This window comes from Pan paniscus, chromosome X, assembly GCF_029289425.2.
Source record: "Pan paniscus chromosome X, NHGRI_mPanPan1-v2.0_pri, whole genome shotgun sequence".
Lineage (NCBI taxonomy): Eukaryota > Metazoa > Chordata > Mammalia > Primates > Hominidae > Pan > Pan paniscus.
The window spans coordinates 150915881-150937128 of NC_073272.2; the positions used below are offsets into that span (position 1 = coordinate 150915881).

General features: G+C 41.5%; 1 protein-coding gene across 3 annotated transcripts in view; it reads right to left on the reverse strand.

Annotated features, from left to right (window-relative positions):
* Window positions 1-21248, reverse strand: part of CD99L2 (CD99 molecule like 2) — a 131983-nt gene that overhangs the window by 11919 nt on the left and 98816 nt on the right. For all 3 annotated transcript variants that reach the window (XM_034949820.2, XM_034949818.3, XM_034949819.3), the window contains 3 exons: window positions 17172-17240; window positions 16960-17043; window positions 15446-15511 (listed from right to left, as the gene is read on the reverse strand). In XM_034949820.2, the coding sequence (XP_034805711.1) occupies window positions 15446-15511; window positions 16960-17043; window positions 17172-17240 (219 nt within the window). The remainder of the gene's footprint in view (window positions 1-15445; window positions 15512-16959; window positions 17044-17171; window positions 17241-21248) is intronic.

The window sequence follows — 21248 nt, forward strand, 5'->3', positions numbered from 1 at the left end:
TCCCTGACAAGCCAGTGGTGCCATTTCAGTACCTTAATTAGCGTTGAGTTCACCGTTCATGCCACCCTCTTCTCAGGGCCGAACACTCATTAATGGAGGGAGACTGTGTTCCCAGAGCCCGGGGTTCTCAGGGGAAACCGCCCTGGGATATTGAAGGCAAATGAGCTCCAACATTTCCTTCACCAATCAAAGAGTCAGGAGGAATGGAGGTTCATGGGTTGTAAAAATGTACCACTCTGGCAGGGTGGGGGGGTATTGATAGTTGGGGAGGCTGTGCACATGTGGGGGTGGGGGAAATATGAGAACTCTCTGTACCTTCCTCTCTCTTTTTCTGTGAAACTGAAACTGCTCTAAAAAATAAAGCCTATTAAAAGAAAAAGATTCATGTTGGTGTGCTGCACCCATTAACTCATCATTTACATTAGGGACATGTACCCTACAACTTAAAGTATAATAAAAATATATATATATATAAAAATAAAAGATTCTTGGGGAAAAATGAGGTTTGTTATGTTCCCACCTAAGGCTGAATGCTTGAGCTCTATGCAGTGTATAAAGATCCCTGATTGGATATGAATGGTTATTAACAAAGAGCACCAGCATTAAAAACAAACAAAAAAAAAAACAAAAAAATACACACACACAATCATTGCTGTTGGAGAAAGCATAACCAACAGGAAGATGGGGGTCACTGTGTGCAGTCAGATCAACAGAGAGGTCCCCTCCGCTATGCTGGAGGTGGCTGTCGTGATGGCATCCTCTGCTAATGTATTCATGTCACTAGACTTCCATTTTTCTGGACTCTGAGTAATTCAACCTATTCTTTCACCTCAAGGCAGAAGGAAACTGAGTGTTCTCAGGTCTCCTTTCCCTTAGGAGTACTTGGCCACAAGGATTCCCAGCAACTTAAATATCACAAGACTGCGGAGCAACAGGCTGTGAGAAGAAACATAAACAGGTCGAACCCCTTCCTAATTTCCCCCCAGGGACAAATGGACAGAAGGGCTGACTCTCCCAGCCTTTCAAAAAGACTCAAAGCTCAATAGTTCACAGCTCCAGCAATTCCTAACTATCTGACCATTTGTGATTGTTGGAGGTCTTGTCCTAAAAAGATGACAAAAATGGGCTTCTCTTCCTCCTCAAAAAAAGTGATCCCATCCTGTGGGCAAGTCTTCTCAGATGGGCATGTGAACTGAAACTACTGTGAGGCTAAGAAACATCTGGAAGAAAAAACAGCCAGTCATCTTAGATCCTTCTGTCCTTTCTCACTGCATGAACCTGAAGTCAGCCACACAGGCCACTGGAGTTAACCAAGCCGAGGTCATCGCTTTGAGCCACGCTGGGCTACCGAGCTCCGCTTACTTCCTCTAGGCACAGGCTGAACCCCGTTACTTTACAAAATGCACACTGTGCAAAAGATGGTATTGGTGATGAGTCACGGGCATAAAATAAAATTACCCAACCCAATACCATCCGTGAAGATCAGTTCCCAGTAAAAATAAAGTGGATGAAGGCGTAAAAGCACTATAGAAAAATTTAGGGGTAAGGAATTTCTATTAGCTTGGGGTAAAAAATGACTTTCTAAATATGATCCTAAAGCCAGAAACTGAAAATGGAAAAGATCAGATCAAAAGTGAAAACTTCAGTACTAAAAGTGCAAGCAACAAAAGAAAAACTAAATTGGGCTTTATCAAAATTAAAAACTTGTGTGCTTCAAAGGACATCATCAAGAAAGTAGAATGACAACCCACAGAATAGGAGAACATATTTGCAAAATATGTATCTGATAAGGAGCTAGTATTGAGAATATATAAAGGACCCCTTCAGCTCAATAATGAAAAGGCAAATCATTCAATCTAAAAATGGGCAAAGGACATGAATAGATGTTTCTCCAAAGAGACATACAAATGGCCAATAAACACATGAAAAGATGCTCAACACTGTTGGTCATTGGGGAAATGCAAACCAAAACCATAATGAGACACCATCTCATATCCACTAGGATAACTATAATCCAAAAAAAGAAAAAGGAAAGAAGACAAGGGGAAGGGAGAGAGGGAGAGAAAGGAAGAAGTGTTGGTAAGGATGTGAAGAAATTGGAACCCCTAAACATTGCTAGCGGGCATGTAAAATGGTGCAGCTGCTATGGAAAACAGTTTGATTGCTCCTTAAGAAGTTAAACATGGAGTTACAACATGACTAACAATTCCATTTCTAGATATATACCCGAGGTAACTGAAAACATATGTCCACATAAAAATGTGCACACACATGTTCATCGCAGTATTCATAAAAGCTATAAACAACCCAAAGGTTCATCAACTGATGAATGAATGAATAAAATGTTTATGGAATATATAAGGGCTTCCTAATCTCTAATGTAAAAGGAGTCCTTAAAATATATGAGAAAATATGCAGAAATATGCAGAAATGAGAAAATATGCAGACCCCAGTAAAAAAAAAAAGTGGGCAAAGAACACAAACAGGCAATTCACAAAATATTTTAAGAGTGTCTAATAAGACATTGAAAAAGTGTTTCACTTCCTTTTAGATTCAAAGAAATGCATATTTAAACAGGATAGCATTTGGCTCTGAACAAATCTGCAAAGATAACAAAACTATAATGCCCAGTGGAGGTGATAATTTGAGAAAACAGGCACCTGTTTACTTACTAGTGGTGGAAATGGAGGTTGGCACAACCTTAATGGAATATCATTCAGCAGTACCACTCAAAGCGTCGCATCTTTAAAAGTGTCTGCTTTCTGTACCCAGCCATTTGACTTCTGGAAAGTTATCTGACTAGGGTTGTGCACATTTGGCTAAGACAATGTTCATCACAGCACTGTGCAGAGCAGCAAAAAGCTGAGGGGAATCTCTGTACAAAAATAGGGTCCTGGTTAAATAAATTATGGTATATCATAATATAATTTAACCACTGATATGGTATTTTACAAGACCCTTTAATGACAGAGAATGATATTCAGTGTATTATTGAATGAAAAAAATGGTTTCAGGATAGCATGATCCCATTTTTATTTTTTTAAAAATCACAAATATTTACAAATATATACTTATGCATAGAAAAAGTACTCCAAGCACACAGTCAGAAATATTACTAGTGATTCTTCCTGGATCATGAAACAACAAACAAGTCTTTTTCATGTAATTTGTAAGAAGTTTTAACTCTGCAAGCCCCATGCAAATCTATCCACCCCTCTTTCCCACAGCTGGAGAGAGAGCTCAAAGAGGCAATTTCACAGGTCACTGGCGGACTCTTCAGTTTCAGTATGTTTTGTATTCCCACCTGCCTTCTGAGTTCACAATTATATGCCAAAGAGACTACGGTAGCTTTCTAGTAGACCAGAAGTCTCCCTGCACAGTGTATCACATGCTGCAATTTGCTTTGAGTATAGATACCTATGCATATAAGTAGCTGTATGGACTGCCATAACTCTAGGGACTGCTGCTGTTGCTATAGCCACACCATAGCAATAGGGACCGTCACTGTAGCAATAGTGACCACTGCCATAGCAGGTCTCATAGCTATAGGAACCTCTCTAGCTATAGCAACCACCATAGCTACAGAGGCCCTGTAGAAAGGAGGCATGACCTCAGTGAGAAAGTTATGAATAAGCCCTGCGATCAAAGGAAGTGTCAGACCCTCAGCATCTCACAGACAAAAGACAATGCTATATGCATACATGGCAGCCTTGATTCCTACATAGCCATACATCTGGGGGAGGCGGGGATGCACCACACGGAGCTGCCCTTCTCTGACAGCAGCACAACCTGGGCTCACAGTGAGTGCCTGACCCACCTGGTTGCCAAGGGCATGGAGAGTAACGTAATGGTAGGAAGATTATAACTGCTGGGGGAGATGTTCAAGTATTTAAAGACATCTATAAGTGTTCTAGACTCTTCTAATAGACACAGCTAGGGCTTTTAGATATTTTAGAAATGTATTTTCATTATCTAAAAAAATGGCCAAAGTGCAAAATAAAAACAACTTTTAAAAAAATGAATAAACAAAGAGAAGAAAATCTTGCATCAAATACCCCATAGTTACCAAGTCAAACTGAACTGAAAAATCTACCAAAACATGGCTGCCTATGCTAGCCACTGGAGAGGGCACTCCTCACTGTTCCAGGAAGTCTCCAAGGCCCAGATTTTATCCATCCCCCACCACAGGGATGCGAATGCCCTCCCTCTAGGTACTATAATGGGTATCCCCTTCCAATCTGATACAGACCCTTAAAACTCTCCTTATGTCAAGCTCCTGAGATACCAGCAAGGTGGTCATCTGGGACAAAAGCCATGTTCACGCCGTGTTCCCAGGTACGTGTTTGGGGAAGGGGAGTCTAAGGGAGCAAGTGGGTCTCTTCACATCACAGAACACCAGAGCTGGGGAGCTATTCCTCACATCTGAAACATCCTATTTCTTTACATGTTATGAAAGCTGAAATGAATGTGGAAATAGGTCCAAAGAAGAGAACTCTCAGGTATCACTTCTTAGAACTAATCCCATCACAAAGACCCCACCTTCAAGACCTCACGTCACCCAAAGGCCCTACCCTCCAAATAACATCCTACTGGGGGGGTTAGGGTTTCAACACATGAATTTTCAGGAGACACAAACATTTAGTCCATAACAGAAAGGGATCATGAGAGGGCCCAGATACTTGAAGACAATGACTGTAAACACAGTGAAAATGGAAGAGAAATGTTTTCTTCAAAAACCCAAGAGGGTAAATGGATAGATAAAATGTGGTCTAGCCACACAATGGAATATTCAGCCATAAAAAGGAAGGAAATGCTGGTGCGTGCTACAACACAGATGAACTTTGACACTGTGCTGAACGATGAGAACACATGGACACAGGGAGGGGAACATCACACACCGGGGCCTGTCAGGGGGTAGGGGGCTAGGGGAGGGATAGCATTAGGAGAAACACCTAATGTACGTGACAGGTTGATGGGTGCAGCAAACCACCATGGCACGTGTATAACTATGTAACAAACCTGCACGTTCTGCACATGTATCCCAGAACTTAAAGTATATCTCTCTCTATATATATATAAAACCGGGATCAACAGGCTACATTTGGAGGGAACTAATACTCAAAGTTACAGTCAACCAACTGATCATAGTCAGTACCATCCCCTTTAACCCTGTGAACTACAAGTGAGGGCGTTCACACTTCACACTTGGGGACATCTCCAGATAGCCTCTGTATGCAACCCAGACACATGGGTAAGAGAATGTCTGTATGTCTTTAGAAGGAGGGTTTTTAGTCTTGGCTCAGTGTTTAAGAACTGCATGCTTTGGCCTTAAAAAAAATGCCCTCTTGGTGTAAAAATGTGCCCAATTTGATTCTAACATTTTCAAAATAATTTTTTTCTGATTAAGAAAAATGAGGCAGTGTTTCAGCCCTGTGAACCCACAGTAGTTATGAACAAGCAGTGTATAGCTGAGTGAGCCCAGCATATGGGCTGCTAAACCCAGGAGGTGGTGATCCAAAGAAAGGAATCAGTACAGTGAAATGCTGGGTGCTGCAAAGCAAGTTTCACCTTTAGACCCTGAAGGAGAAGTTCAGGTAGTGCTCCTCTCCTTCTGGTGTTCTCTGCAGTGCATGGAGGGTTTGCACTTGGAGCAGACACAAGGTTCACCGTGAAGACATCCATTTCGTACAACCCAAGGCCCCAAGTAGCACCCTTGAAAGAGCTGTCACGAAAACTCTAGCTTTGAGCAGACTCAGAAGTTTGGGAAAGGTCTGCAGATAATGAAGGAGAGGGTAAAACACCTAGCCCGAGCAATGGAGTAGACACTGCTTAGGGGATCCTTAAGGAGCACAGAAAGAAGACTCTCCTTCTGGGGATAGGGAGAAAGGAAAGCAGCAAATGGCCTCTTTCCCCAGCCAGCAGTGCCCTTGCCCCCATTTGGTTCCTTGTGTTAATTTATCAAGAGTCTTCTGACCAACAGGCCAGTGAGGGTGATCCGGGAGTGCTAATAACACCCCTCCCCGCTTCTCCTCCCCTCCGGGTTCTTTACCAACTGAGAACAGATGTAAGGAGCCAGAGAAAGATCAAAGGTAAGGCATCTGCTTGATGAAGAGGCTAAAGTACAGCAGCACCCTCAAGAGCAGGGCTTCTGTGTACTAGTTAGAGGACATGACCTGAGGCCACACAGAAGCTACGTGTTACTTCTCTCCCTTTTCCCTTCTCACAGAAATCATCCCAGAGCTCATGTGGGGGAAAGCTGGGCTTATAGAGCAGACACAGGGTTCACCTACTATGAGAGTGCACACTTCCCCAGCTAGCGATGTGGTGGGCCCTGGCTCTCGCACTCCTTTGAGGTTCCAGGAGAAAGCAGCAGGTCATGCCATGAGCCCACCAGTAATGTGGCCCAGACGATCAGCAGGCTCACCCTGGCTTTGCCAATCAAAAGTATCACTCTAGCCTTCACAGGGAGGTGTGACAGAGAAGGCAGAGAGCAAAGCTGGGTGTTTGCTCCACAGTCCTCATGCCAGCAAACCTGCATGGAGGTGTCAGGGATACACAGGAAGCCCAGTCTAGCAGAAGCAAAAAAGATAAACACCACCCGCTGTGGTTCAGAATGACATGTGCTATCCTGTACCAGCGGAGTGACAGAAGCTCTAGGAGAGCCCAGAGGCAGGAGATGGAAGCTGTGCTGCAGGGCGGAGAGTGGGCAGGGAGACAGGACCACAGATGGGGGCAGCCTCCTGAGAGGAGGGGATCTCCAGCATGGGTAACTTAGCACTTGCTTGAGGACGACTGGGAATTTACATGGTGGAAGGCAAGCAGTTTAGACCGAGGAATGTCATCTGCAGGCACTGGCATATGTACCTACTGGCCTTTCTCCATGTTTGGAGATCACAGGAACCTGGCGGTCTAGGGCAGAAAGAACATGTCAGCAGACTGAGGGGCCTGAACTTATCTCGTAAGCAGTGGGGAACCACTAAAGAGGCTTTTGTTGTTGTTCCTGCTTCTTTAATTTTTTTCACCAACATCTAATTAAGAAAAATTTCAAACATACAAAAAAGTTTAAAACTTCTTGCAGTGAACACCCAAATTCCCAGCACGCAGACCTGTAATTAACATTTTGCATCATTCACTTTATCACGTCTGCCATCCCTCTTGTCAATCGATCTTATTTTTGTGACACATGTCAAAGTTACAGACATCAGTATACTTCAACCTATGGTTACCTAGCATTTTACATTTGCTTACGATTCCTTTTTTAAGGTAAAATTTACATACAGTGAAACACATAAATCTTCCACGTACCAGTGGATAACTTTTGACAGATGCACACAACTATGAAACCGAGACTCCTATCAAGACACAGAGCATAACCATCATGCCAGAAAGTGACGCCCAGTTGATCTTATTCACACACCTAACCCCCGCAGCCACAGATCTCATTTCTATCATTATAGCTTAGTTTTGGCTGTCGTGGAACTTCATATAATTGGGCTCAAATAATACGTACTCTTTCTTCATTAGCCTCTTTACTCAGCATATTGTTTTTGACATTTATCCATGCTGTCGTATCAGTAACTCATCCCATTGCAATAAACATATAATTGTATCACAGTTTGTCGATCAATTCTCCTATTGATACCTGGGTGTTTCCAAGTTTTGTTTTTGTTTTCTGCTATCGTAGATCAAGCAATGAGCATTCTTTTATAAGTCTTTTGTTTTGTTGTTGGAAGCGGGCAGAACACAGCTCTCATTTCTCTTGAATAGGGAATGAAACTAGGTAGGTCTATGTTCAGCTTTAGAAGAAACTTGACATCCCTACCAACGATGTATGAGAACTGCAGTCACTCCACATCTTCATCAACATTTGATACTACCTTTTAAATTTTAGTTATTCTGGAGGATGTGTTGTGGTATCTCATTGTGGTTTGATTTGTATTTCCCCAAAGAATAATGATTTTGGTTTTTTTTTAAAAAATATTTTAGGTTCAGGGGTACATGTGCAGGTTTGTTATACAGGTAAATTGTGTGTCATGGGGATTTGTTGTACAGATTATTTCATCGCCTAGGTATTAAGCCTAGTATTCATTAGTTATTTTTCCCGATCCTTTCCCTCCTCCCACCCTCCACCCCTTGATAGGCCCCAGTGTGTGTTGTTCCCCTCTATGTGTCTATGTGTTCTCATCATTTAGCTCCCACTTATAAGTGAGAACATGTGGTATCTGGTTTTCTGTTCCTGAGTTAGTTTGCTTAGGATAATGGCCTCCAGCTCCATCTATGTTGTTGCAAAGGACGTGATCTCATTTTTTTAAGGCTGTGTAGTATTTCCTGGTATATATGTACCACATTTTCTTCATCTAGTCCTCTGTTGATGGGCACTTAGGTTGATTCCGTGTCTTTGCTACTGTGAATAGTGCTGCACTGAACATACACATGCATGTGTCTTTATGATAGAGCAATTTGTGTTTGGGTATATACTAAATAATGGCATTGCTGGCTCAAATGGTAATTCTGTTTTAAGTTCTTTGAGAAATCACCAAACTTTTTTCAACACTGGCTGAACTAATTTACATTCCCATCAGCAGTGCATAAGTGTTCCCCTTTCTCCACAACCTCGTCAGCATTTATTTTTTGACTTTTTGATAACAGCCATTCTGACTGGTGTGAGAAGGTATCTCATTGTGGTTTTGATTTGCATTTCTCTAATGATTAGTGATGTTAAGCTTTTTTTCATATGCTTGTTGGCCACATGTATGTCTTCTTTTGAGAAAAGTCTGTTCATGTCTTTTGCGCACTTTTTAATGGGATGGTTTGTTTTTTGCTAGTAAATTTGTTTAAGTTCCTTATAGATTCTGGATATTAGACCTTTGTTGGATGCATAGTTTGCAAATATTTTCTCACATTCTATAGGTTGTCTGTTTACTCTGTTGATAGTTTCTTTTGCTGTGCAGAAGCTCTTTAGTTTGATGAGGTCCCATGTGTCGATTTTTGTTTTTGTTGCAATTGTTTTTGGTGTCTTTGTCATGAAGACTTTGCCTTCTGACAAAGGTCCTATGTCCAGAATAGTATTGCCTAGCTTGTCTTCAGGGTTTTCATAGATTTGGGTTTTACGTTTAAGTCTTTAATCCATCTTGAGTTGATTTTTGCATATGGCAAAAAGGTAGGGGTCCAGCTTCAATCTTCTGCATATGGCCAGCCAGTTATCCCAGCACCATTTATTGAATAAAGAGTCCTAACCAACCCAAATGTCCATCAATGATAGACTGGATTAAGAAAATGTGGCACACATACACCATGAAATACTATGCAGCCATAAAAAAGGATGAGTTCATGTCCTTTGCAGGGACATGGATAAAGTTGGAAACCATCATTCTGAGCAAACTATCACAAAGACAGAAAACCAAACACCACATGTTCTCACTCATAGGTGGGAACTGAACAATGAGAACACTTGGACACAGGGTGGGGAACATCACACACTGGGACCTGTCGTGGGATGGGGGGAGGGGGGAGGGATAGCACTAGGAGATATACCTAATGTAAATGACGAGTTAATGGGTGCAACACACCAACATGGCACATGTATACATATGAAACAACAAACCTGCACGTTGTGTACATGTACCCTAGAACTTAAAGTGTATATGTATATATATATATATATATATATATATATATATATATATATATATGGAGTCCTTTCCCCACTGCTTGTTTTGTCAATTTTGTTGAAGATCAGATGGCTGCAGGTCTGAGGCATTTTTTGTATGTTCTCTATTCTGTTCCACTGGTGTATGTGTCTGTTCTTGTACCAGTACCATGCTGTTTTGGTTACTGTAGCAGGACACAATACAAAAAGAAAACTTCAGGCCGATATCATTTATGAACATAGATGCAAAAATCCTCAACAAAATACCAGCAAATTGAATCCAGCAGCATATCAAAAAGCTAATCCAACACGATCAAGTAGACTTTATCCCTAGGATGCAAGATTGGTTCAACACACATAAATTATTTTGAACATCATGTAACTTCTTTTGTGATGTGTCTGTTCAAATCCTATGCTCATTTTTTAATTGGATTGTTTGTCTTTTCACTGTTACACAGTATTTTTTAAACAGAGGAATGACAGGGTCAGATTCATGTTCTTGATGGTTCTCTCTTGCGGCTGCAAGGAGGACAAGCTGGAGCAAAGATACCAGTTAAGCGGTTAAGGTCAACACTCTTAACCGCTTAGCTGGTCATCCCAAGGGAGGGTGAAGATGGCCTGGGCTTGAGGGGAGATAAAGAGAAAGAATAATCTAGATTCAAAAGATACCAGGGAAGAGACTTCTGGCATGAGACAGTAAGGAGATCAACAAATCCTCTCCTCAAAAAGCAACTATAAACCTGGACAAAAAGTTAGTCATTTCAGGAAAGTCATTTGATTTCAGTAAAAACAGCTTGAGTCCACGGCATTTTTACCCAAGGCTGCTCTCATTTTTCCCTTCCCTAAGTCTGTCGGCAGACTGTTCAACCGGAGCAAAAACCAGCAATAGTGTATGACTGCTAGGTCATATGGCAAGTCTATGTTGAACTTTACAATAAACTGTCAAGCTCTCTTCCAAAGTGGCCGTACCATTTTGCATTCTCACAAACAATGAATGAGCGTTCTTGTTGCTCTGCATCCTCATCAGCAATTGATATTATCAGCTTTTTGGATTTTAGACATTCTAACAGGTGCATAGTGGTATCTTGTTTTCATTTGTATTTCCCTAGTGAGAAATGATGTTGAATATCTTATTTTCCTATTTTATATTCTTCTTTGGTGAAGTCTCTTCATATTTTTTACCCATTTTAAAATTGGGGTTGAGTTCTTATTGTTGACTTATGAATTCTTTTTTTCTTTTTTTTTTTTTTGAGACAGAGTCTTGCTCTGTCACCCAGGCTGGAGTGCAGTGGTGTGATTTCGGCTCACTGCAACTTCCACCTCCCAGGTTCAAGCGATTCTCCTGCCTCAGCCTCCCGAGTAGCTGGGACTACAGGCATGTGCTACCATGCCCAGCTAATTTTTTGTATTTTTAGTAGAGACAGGGTTTCACCATGTTAGCCAGGATGGTCTCGATCTCCTGACCTCGTGATCCACCCATGTCGGCCTCCAGAAGTGCTGGGATTACAGGCGTGAGCCACCACGCCCGGCCTATGAATTCTTTATATCATCTGAATACAAGTCCTTTATCAGGTATATGATTTTGCAAATATTTTCTCCAAATCTGTGGCTTGTCTTTTTCTTTTCTTCATAGTGTTGTTCATAGAACAAAAGTATAAAGTATTATGTGTATGTCTACACAGAAACCTGTATGTAATGTTTAAAAATGTTTATAGCTGGGCGCAACGGCTCCCACGTGTATCCCAGCATATTGGGAGGCCAAGGCAGGAGAATCACCTGAGCCCAGGAGCTCGAGACCACCCTGGGCAACATAGCAAGACCCCATCCCTACAAAAATTTTAAAAGTTAGTCAAGTATGGTGGTGCGTTATCTATGGTCCCAGATACTCAGGAGGCTGAGATGGGAGGATTGCTTGAGCTCAGGAGGTCAATGCTTCAGTGAACTGTGTTTGCATTACTGCACTCCAGGCTAGGCAACAGAGTGAGATCCTATCTCAAAAAAAAAGTATTTATAGCAGTTTTATTCATATTCACTCCAGACTGGAAGCAACCAAGATGTCCTTCAGCAGGTGAATGGATAAACAAAGTGGTACATCCATACAATGGGATATTGTTCAATGCTAAAAAGAACAAACTACCAAGCTATGAAAAAACATGAAAAAACTTTAAATGCATATTGCTAAGTGAAAGAAGCTAGTCTGAAAAGCCTATATACTGTATGGCTCCAATTCTATGGCATCCTGGATAAGGTAAAACCACAGAGAAGTAAACAAATCAGTGGTTGCGCTAATAGAAACTAGATTAGGGTTGAGGGAAGAGGGAGTGGCTCACTATCAAGGGCATCTACAGAAGTCCTTGCATGGTGAGGAAACTGTTCTGTATGGTACTTGGGTGGTGGACATGTGACTCTATGCATTTGCCAAAACCCATAGAACTATATGTTACAAAGAGTGAACTTTAATGCCTACAAGCAGAAGAACAAAACATCAACCAGGTGGTTGGGGGACTCCCAGGATGGAATGCAGACTATGACAAATGAATCTAACTCCATTATAAATGGGTGGCATTACTGTACTGAATGGATGAGGAAGGTAAAGGAACCGACCTAAGTAACTTTGAAAAACAGTATTTTGACTGGAAACTGTAAGGTAAAGACAAAAGAAACTGAACATAAACACTAGACTCTAGTTGGTAAAGTTGTTTCTCCTGGGGGTATGAGTTAGCAATTCTGATGCTCTATACGTGTATACCTGAATTGAGTAAGACAGTAAATGAATGACGGGTAGTAGGAGCTAGGTGTCTCACTGTCAGAGAGGAAAGTTATAGGTAAGCGAGAAAGGAAGATCAAAATAATCCTTCTGGCACTGGATTACAGTTGGAGATGTAAGTATGAAGTCATGTTTAGGTTATATACCTGCTGACGGTTAAAAGAAATTATTTTGGATATGTGTATATATATGGTGTTATGTACTGAACATTTGTATCCCGTCTCTCAAGGTCATATGTTGAAGTCCTAACCTCCAATGTGATGATATTAGGAGGTGGGGTCTTTGGGAGTTAATTAGGTAATGAAGGTTGACCCCTCATGATAGGATTAGAACCCTTATAAGAAGAGACACCAGAGCTTTCTCCCCACTCTGTCCTCTCCACCAATCAGGGACACAACAAGAAGATAGCCATCTCCAAAAGAGGATGCAGATCCTCACTGGATACTGTATCTATCCATGACTTGGTCTTGGACTTCCCAGCCTCTAGAACTGTGAGAAACAAATGTCTGTTGCTTAATTATCACCCAGTCTGTGGTAATTTGTTATAGCAGCCTGAAGTAAGACACATGGGTTAGTATATATACATATATTTCCTATTTCCTATCTCTGTCTGCTTAGACAGTCTAGAAGTAGCGATATACCACTAAGCAATGAATACTCAGATCTTGGTTTCTAATACCATTCTCCTTCCCAGTGAAAGAGAATGACATACAGAATTGGACACCAAGGAAATAAATCCAAGAGGCAGCAGTGTTCAGAAAGAAGCAGTGAATGAGACTCATGAATGAGACCAGTCAATGAGTGAGAAAGGGCCCAGGAGGAAAGAATGTTAAGGAGAAGGTGATCATCAAAGTCAAATGCTACAGAGGCCACACAGGACAGAGGGCTGTGACCATCAGGAAGCCACTGGGAACCACAGTGGGAGTAGGGGCTTGCATACTCTAGGGTATACATGGCAGGGGGGCCATGAGGAGTTGAAACATTGGCCTCAAATTTCTCAAAGTGCTATGGAAAGCAGTCTGTTGGCAGAAATGGGGGACAATCAGAGTCCTGCCCAGGCTGGGCAGGAAGGAAATAAGGGCGGAGGAGGAGGGCTTATAGGCCATCACCTTCTTAGAGAAAGGCAATAGGACCCGTTGACAAAAGACTGTCATCGTTACCTATAGGCAAAATGTGGGGCTTCTACAGGGTAAGAGGTCTTCCTGAGAAAAAAATCCATAACAAATAATGTATTGTTTCAAAAATACACTCCAAAATATAGCTGAATCTATGTGCCTAAGACCCAAGCCTGAAAAATGCATTAATTAGGATTCTTTTCATGCTGAAGATCATAATTTATTGAAATGTGATGTTTTACCTTTGCTCACAGCATTAGCATATTTTTGTGTAAAGGACAGTGTCTGAGAATTCCAGGGTGTGCTTATCATAACCATGTTTCAGTTTCACACTTGTCCTTTTTTCCACGACCCCCTTTATCTTCTTTTCCTGACACCTATAATGGCAGAGGGTATAACTTAAGCTAACAATTGATTATTCTTTACAAGAGAAGTTCAAATATGAGCCTAATTAAAGAATTCCTGAACACTTCTTCCTTGCTAAAACATGCACTTTTAATAAGGAAAAGCCCCTGACATGCCATTCAGACTTTCATTCATGTGTGTGCTTACACGTGTGCCTACTGCTCTCATTTCACCATCTGGAAATACCACTTATCACCCAGAAGTAATTGGCTAATTTGCTGGATTTGCCCTTTAAATGTTCCATGTTCTCCTGACACCTGTAGGTTTCATTTAGAGGCTTTTTGTGCTTTTTAGTAGAGATGACTCTGTCTGGAAAGGTGTTTCGAAGGATAAATTTAACTATGGTATCCTTTAATCGGAAGAGAACACTATTCCCATACGAAAGGCACACCGTTCTTGCAAGAAAAGAGCAAACACTAGTAACCACAGCCAAGACTGTGGGGAGTGTATCAGAGTTACAACCAGATACACCCATAACTTGTCACACTTATAACCGGGTGTAACAGCAATTTGCCATTGCAACAGGTTACAACCAGAGTTACCACAATTTACCATCATAACATGTTGCTATCACAACAGATTATAATCACAAGTTACAATCACGACAGGTTACAACCACAAGTTACAATCACTAGCCTGTTGCCACATCAACAAATCTGGCTAATATTCCCTCCAGACTTGATGTATACTACGATAAAAGGTTGAAATCTTTGGTAGTTTGGGGAATTAACACTATCTGGCCTTGGGGAGGACATGACTATTCTGGGGTAACATGAGGGAACTTCTTTGTGGCGATGGAACAGTTCTGCCTGCTAATTATGGTAATGGTTACTCAAATCTACACACATAACATTTTATAGACCTACCCATACTCGCTCACACACGCATATCTGAATGCATGCAAAATCTGATGAAATCTGAACAAGGTCTGTAGCTGACTTAACAGTACTGTACTAATGTTGACTTCCTGGTTTTGACAATGACTATGGTTATATAAGGAGAAGCTAGGTGAAGTGTACACATGAACTCTCTTGAACTATTTTTACAACTTCTTGTGAGAACCATTTCAAAATAAAAAGGTATTTTAAAAGATATCTGACTTGCTATGGGTCTCTTAAAAAAAATGCTCGTCATGATGACTTTGCTCCTCCCATCCCAAGAGTGAGTGAGTCTCTTGAGGTTGAGAGGGCTGCTTTCAGAGTCCACTGGCCCCCAGTTATTATCATTGGTGGTGTTGCCTTGGCAAATAGGCTTCAGCCAGCATGAAACGTTAACCTATCAGCACTGCTGCTTAAGGAACATCAGGGGAAATGTGGGGCTTTTCCAAGATGGCTTATAAATCCCCCCCTTGAACTGCATGGCTCACATCATTCCAAATGAACCCCAACTGGCAGGCTGGGATGTCTGGGAACTACCACTCATTTCCGAGAGGCTCAATTAATCTGGTTGCTGCATAATCACCTTTTTCACCAGAATAAGGATTGTGTTGGCACAAATCAATGCTCCTACCTTTACCCTTGTCAGGTTTGTATTCTCCACCCCCTACTATGTCTTCAAGATCCTTGTCTGAAAAACCTGGAGAAAATAAAACATACATTTCAACAACAAGAAAAAAAAATCAGCAACAAGAAACTTGTGCTAATGTTGCCCAAAATTCAGAAAATGATTCCCAGTTCCACTTAAGAATGCCCTTCATGAAATTCTAAGAGGTCCCCCCAGACCCCCTCCCACTGGTGTACATGTCCCGCATAATGTCCCACCACTCTGAGTGTGAGTGGAACCATGGATAGGATGGCTATATCACTCCCGTGATTAGGTTAGATTACATGCCAAAGGTGAAGGGATTTTGCAGAGGTGATTAAGGTACCAAATCAATTTGACTTTGCATTCATCAAAAAGGAGATTATCCTAGATGGGCATGACTTAATCAGGTGACATCCTCAAAAGCAGGTTCAGGCCTTCTCTGAGCTCAGACATGAGAAGCAACAGAGTCGGTCGGTCTCTCCTCCTTTCTCCCCCTACCAACCCGTCTGTTGGTCATTCTCCTGCTAGTCTTGAAGCAGCAAGCAGTCATTATTCCTATAGCTGCAAGGGAATGTACTGTCAACAACCAATTGAGCTTGGAAGGGAACCCAACTTCAGACGAGACCCCAGCCCTCACCAACACCTTGACTGCAGCTATATGAGCTCCTGAGCAGAAAACTCAGCTTAGCTGTTCCTCAACTCCGGACCAAAGGAAACAGTGGGATAATAAATGGGTGTTGCCTTAACTCAGAGTTTCTGATTTTTGTTATGCAGCAAGGAAACTGACACAAGGAAGCAGAAAATTTATGAACGGGTAAAAGGTCCACTGAAAGGACAAGATAGTCCCATGGAACCAAGTGTGGAAAGTTCACTGATAGAGTTTCACACTCCACACTATGCTTAACCTGTAAGAAACAACCGCTTTTGTTGGGGCCAAGTTTTGGTGTCCTATCCGAGAAGATTATCCACAAGGATCTGAAAAGTCTGTGAAAATATTCCTCCCTTTCCCCACTGCCTATGGGTGTGAGGCCAGATTTCCTTCATATACTTCAACCAAAACAACATCTCACGATGGAATAAAGTGCCTGTGAGAAGCCAGCTGCTTCCATCCAGCCAGACATGAGAGAAATCTGCAAAAATGTAACAGCATGCCGCTCTCCTCAATATAAGTTTTTGTCTTGCCAAGCATAGTTATTTCTCATAAAAATGTTATTTATGTTAAATGTATGGGTTTAATGTTGTTCATTTTAGATTGATTAATAAAGTCTTTCAGTTTTAAATTCTAAGATGATGAGTATTGATAAACGTGACCCACATAAGCAAAATCTCTCTTGAGATCTCAATGATTTCAGGAGTCCCCAGACCAAAAAAGTTTGAGTACCACCATTATAGGGTTCTCCAGTGGCTTGAAGTGCCTCCAGCTCTGCCAGGCCCAGGCTGGCTCTGGCTCTGTGGGATGATGTAATTAATGAGACAGAACCAGACCAGGTGGGACTCACCTCCTCCTCCAGCAATTGGTTTCCTGCGGCCATCATCTCGATCATTTCGATCATCCAGGGCATCAGCCAAGTCAAAATCATTTCCTTCATGGGGTCCCAAAATAAAAGAAATAATCAATTAATTCATCTATGGGTAGCTCATTTGGATCCTGTCTCAGAGGGAGCCCCATGGGATCCTTGCCTTACTACTCTCCTCAGAGCGGCCACCTTACCTAAAGTATTTGCTGGAGCTCTGGTGGTTACTGGCCTCTTGGTCGTGGTGGTTACATGGTTCCATCTCTCTAAAAGGGGAAGGGAGGACAGCAAAGGGAGCACATTTAGGAACAAAATGCAGCAGCCATTCATGGCTCAGGGAAGTCACATCATGAATATTCTTGTCTTGGTCCTTGAGGCTCCTATAGGACCTCTGCAGAATCACTTTGAGATGGATGACAAAGAGATATAAAAGGCTTAAATGAGGTGGGTTCTGTTCACTTTTCTTCAGGGGATGGGGGTTATGAGGCAGACATAGTCCCACATGTGGCCAGGTAAGTGGTAAAGCTGGGACTTGAGCCCAGATCTGCGGGAGATGACCACATGGACCGAGGAGTTCTAGAGCTTGAGCACGAGCGCTTGAGAGCTCCAAGCCTTGGTTCCACCACTGTCAACCTGGCACTTGAACTATAGCTAATCCTGCCTAGGGATGGACAGATTGAGGATGCATTCCCAGTGCACTGTGGTAGTATCTTATACACGGAAAGTGCTTACAACACACACATATATAATTTTATATAACTGTGGTTACTATTATAAACATCAGGTGTCTGGGCTCAACCAGATTCCTTTCAAATATGGACTTCTTTCACACCAATTACACAGATGGCATTCATGAATTTTCCAAATGATTCTTCTCTTGAACTTCAGAAGACTGTGCTGTAACTGTTCCCACTATTGAAGTTAATAGAGGGAAAAGACAGAGACAGTGCTATATACAGCAAGCACCTGGGAGAGAAACAGCGATGCATCTGGGGAAAAAACCTAAATGAGTTTTACAGAGCAATAATGTGATATCCAAACTGCCTAGGGACATTTAAAATGTATTGCCTATCATTTTTCGATAGACCTTTGGTGTTGTCTGTGGATCAAAGAAATGTAGGTCTGAATCTTCTGCAAAGAAAATACAAAAACAATACAGTAAGTCAAGTCATAACCCAACAGTTCTCAGATGGAATGAAGAGGGATATTATAAAATGATAAAAGGATCAATCCACCAGGAAGACGTAACAATCCTGAATGTGTGTGCACCTAACAATAGAGTGTCTAGACACATTAAGTAAAACCTGATAGAGCTAAAAGGAGAAATAAGCAAATGCACATTTATAGTTGGGGACTTCAACACTCCACTCTCAGCAATTGGTAGAACTACTAGACAGAAAATCTACAAGGATATTGAAGGAGTGAACAATAATCAACCAATGGGATTTAATTGGCACAACAGGACACACCAGCCAATTACAGCAGAGTAAACAATTGTTTAAGCACTCACAGAATATTCACCTGAGATCATATTCTGAACCAGGAAATAAACTTCAACAAATTTAAAAGTATTGAAATTATGCAGAGAGGTATCATTGATTATACTTAATTCAAATTAGAAACAGAGAAGAAACCATAGAAAACAAGAAAATCTCTAAACATTTGGATATTAAACAACATATTTCTAAATAAAACAAGGGTCAAAGAAAAAGTTTCAAAGGAAATTTTAAAAAATACATAGAACTGTGTGAAAATGAAAACACAACATAGCAAAATATGTGGGATCTAAAGCAGTGCAGAGAGAAGTTTATAGCACTCAATGCATAAGTTAGACATGAAGAAGAGCCTCAAATCAATAATCTAAGTTATAATTCAAGATGCTAGAAAAAGAAGCTAGCTAGATACTAGAAAAACAAAACCAAAGCAAGCAGATGGAAATAATAAACACAAGAGCAGAGATCCATGAAACTGAAAATAAGAATGCAATACTAAAAAAAAAAAATCAATAAAACCAAAAGCTTATTTATACAGTAAAAAGGGATAAACCTCTAGCCTTACTAACAAACATAAAAGTTTAAAAAGATGATATGCCAATAAAAGGACTGAAATGGGACACTGTAGATCTTGTAACCATTAAAAGAATAATAATGGAATAATATGAACATTTTTTAGCTCACATATTTGACAACTTGGAAGAAATGGACCAATTTCTCAAAAACCACCAACTATCAAAATACAACCTAATCCTGTGTTCATGGATTAGAAGACACTAAATTGTTAAAATGGCAATGCATACTATCTAAAGCAATCTACAGATTCAATGGAATCCCTACCAAAATCCCAATGACATTTGTTGCAGAAATAGACAAATTCATCCTAAAATTCACATGGAATTTCAAGGAATCTCAAACAGCCAAAACAATCTAGAAAAAGAACATAGAAGAGTCAGACTTCCTGATTTTAAAACTTACTACAAAACTACAAATATCACAACACGTGTGGTACTGACATCAAGAACAGACATACAAACCAATGAAATATAATAGGAAGCCCAGAAATAGGCCGGGTGCAGTGGCTCACGCCTGTTATCGCAACACTTTGGGAGGCTGAGGCAGGTGGACTGCTTGAGCCCAGGAGTTCAAGGCCAGCCTGGCAACATTGTGAAATCCCATCTCTACAAAAAATTAGCCAGGTGTGGTGGCGTGCACCTGTGGTTCCAGCTACTTGAGAGGCTGAGATAGAAAGATTGCTTGAGCCCAGGTGGAGGCTGCAGTGAGCCGTGACCACACCACTGTACTCCAGCATAGGCGACAGAATGAGACCCCGTCAAAAAAAAAAGAAGAAGAAGGAGGAGAAGAAGGAGAAGGAGAAGAAGGAGGAGAAGGAGGACAGAAGAGAGGAAGGGAGGGAGGGAGGGAGGAAAGGAAGGAAGGAAGGGAGGGAGGGAGGAAAGGAAGGAAGGAAGGAAGGGAGGGAGGGAGGGAGGAAAGGAAGGAAGGAAGGGAGGAAGGGAGGGAGGGAGGGAGGGAGGATGGGAGAACAAAGGGAGGGAAGAAGGGAAGGAAGGGAAAGGGGAGAAAGGAAAGGAAAAGGGAAAGGAAAGGAGGAAGGAAGGAAGCAAGCAAGCCCAGATATAAACCCTTGCATATACGGTCACTAGATTCTCAACAGTATGTCAAGACCATTCGATCGGGGAAAGGACAGTCTTTTCAACAAATCGTGCTGGGAAAATTGGATAGCCACATGCAAAGGAATGATTTCGGACCCTGACCTATACTATATACAAAAATTAACTCAAAATAGATAGAAGATTCTTAGACATGGTGGCATGAAAAAAAGAAATAGTTCAAAGACCTAAATATAAAAGCTAAAACTATAAAACTCTCAGGAGAAAATATTATGAAAAAGTTTCATGATACTGGATTTGATGATGATTTCCTGGATATGATACCAAAAGCACAGGCAACATCAACAACAAAAACAAAATAAATAAATTGATCTTCATCAAAATTTTAAACTTTTTTTGAGACAGGGTCTCACTCTGTCACCCAGGCTGGCTGGAGTGCAGTGGCACAATCATGCCACTCAGTGCAACCTCCGCCTTCCAGACTCAAGTGATCCTCTTATCTTAGCCTTCTGAGTAGCTGGGACTACAGGCGTGCACCACCATGCCCAGCTAATTTTTGCATTTTTTGTGCAGACAGGGTTGCCCCATGTTGGCAAAGCTGGTCTCAAACTCCTGGACTTAAGCCATCCACTTGCCTTGGCATCCCAAAGTGCTGGGATTATAGGCATGTGCACCATGCCCAGCCTAAAATTAAAAACTTTTGTGCATCAAAGGACAATATCAAGAGAGTAAAAAGATAACTCACAAGAACGGGAGAAAACATTTACAAATCTTACATCCAATAAGGGATTAATATCCATACTATATAAAGAACTTATACAAGTCAACAACAACAAAAACCCTGATTTTAAGGCTAGGCACAGTGGCTCATGCTTGTAATCCCAGAACTTTGGGAGGCTGAGGCAGGTGGATTACTTGAGTCCAGAAGTTCAAGACCAGCCTGGACAACATGGTGAAACCCTGTCTCTACCAAAAAAAAAAAAAAAAAAAACAAAACACAAAAATTAGACAGGTGTGGTGGCACACCTGTAGTCCCACCGCCTCAGGAGGCTGAAGTAGGAGGACTGCTTGAGCCCAGAGATGGAGGTTGCAGTAAGCTGAGATCATACCACTGCACTCCAGACTGGGTGACAAAGCAAGACCCTGT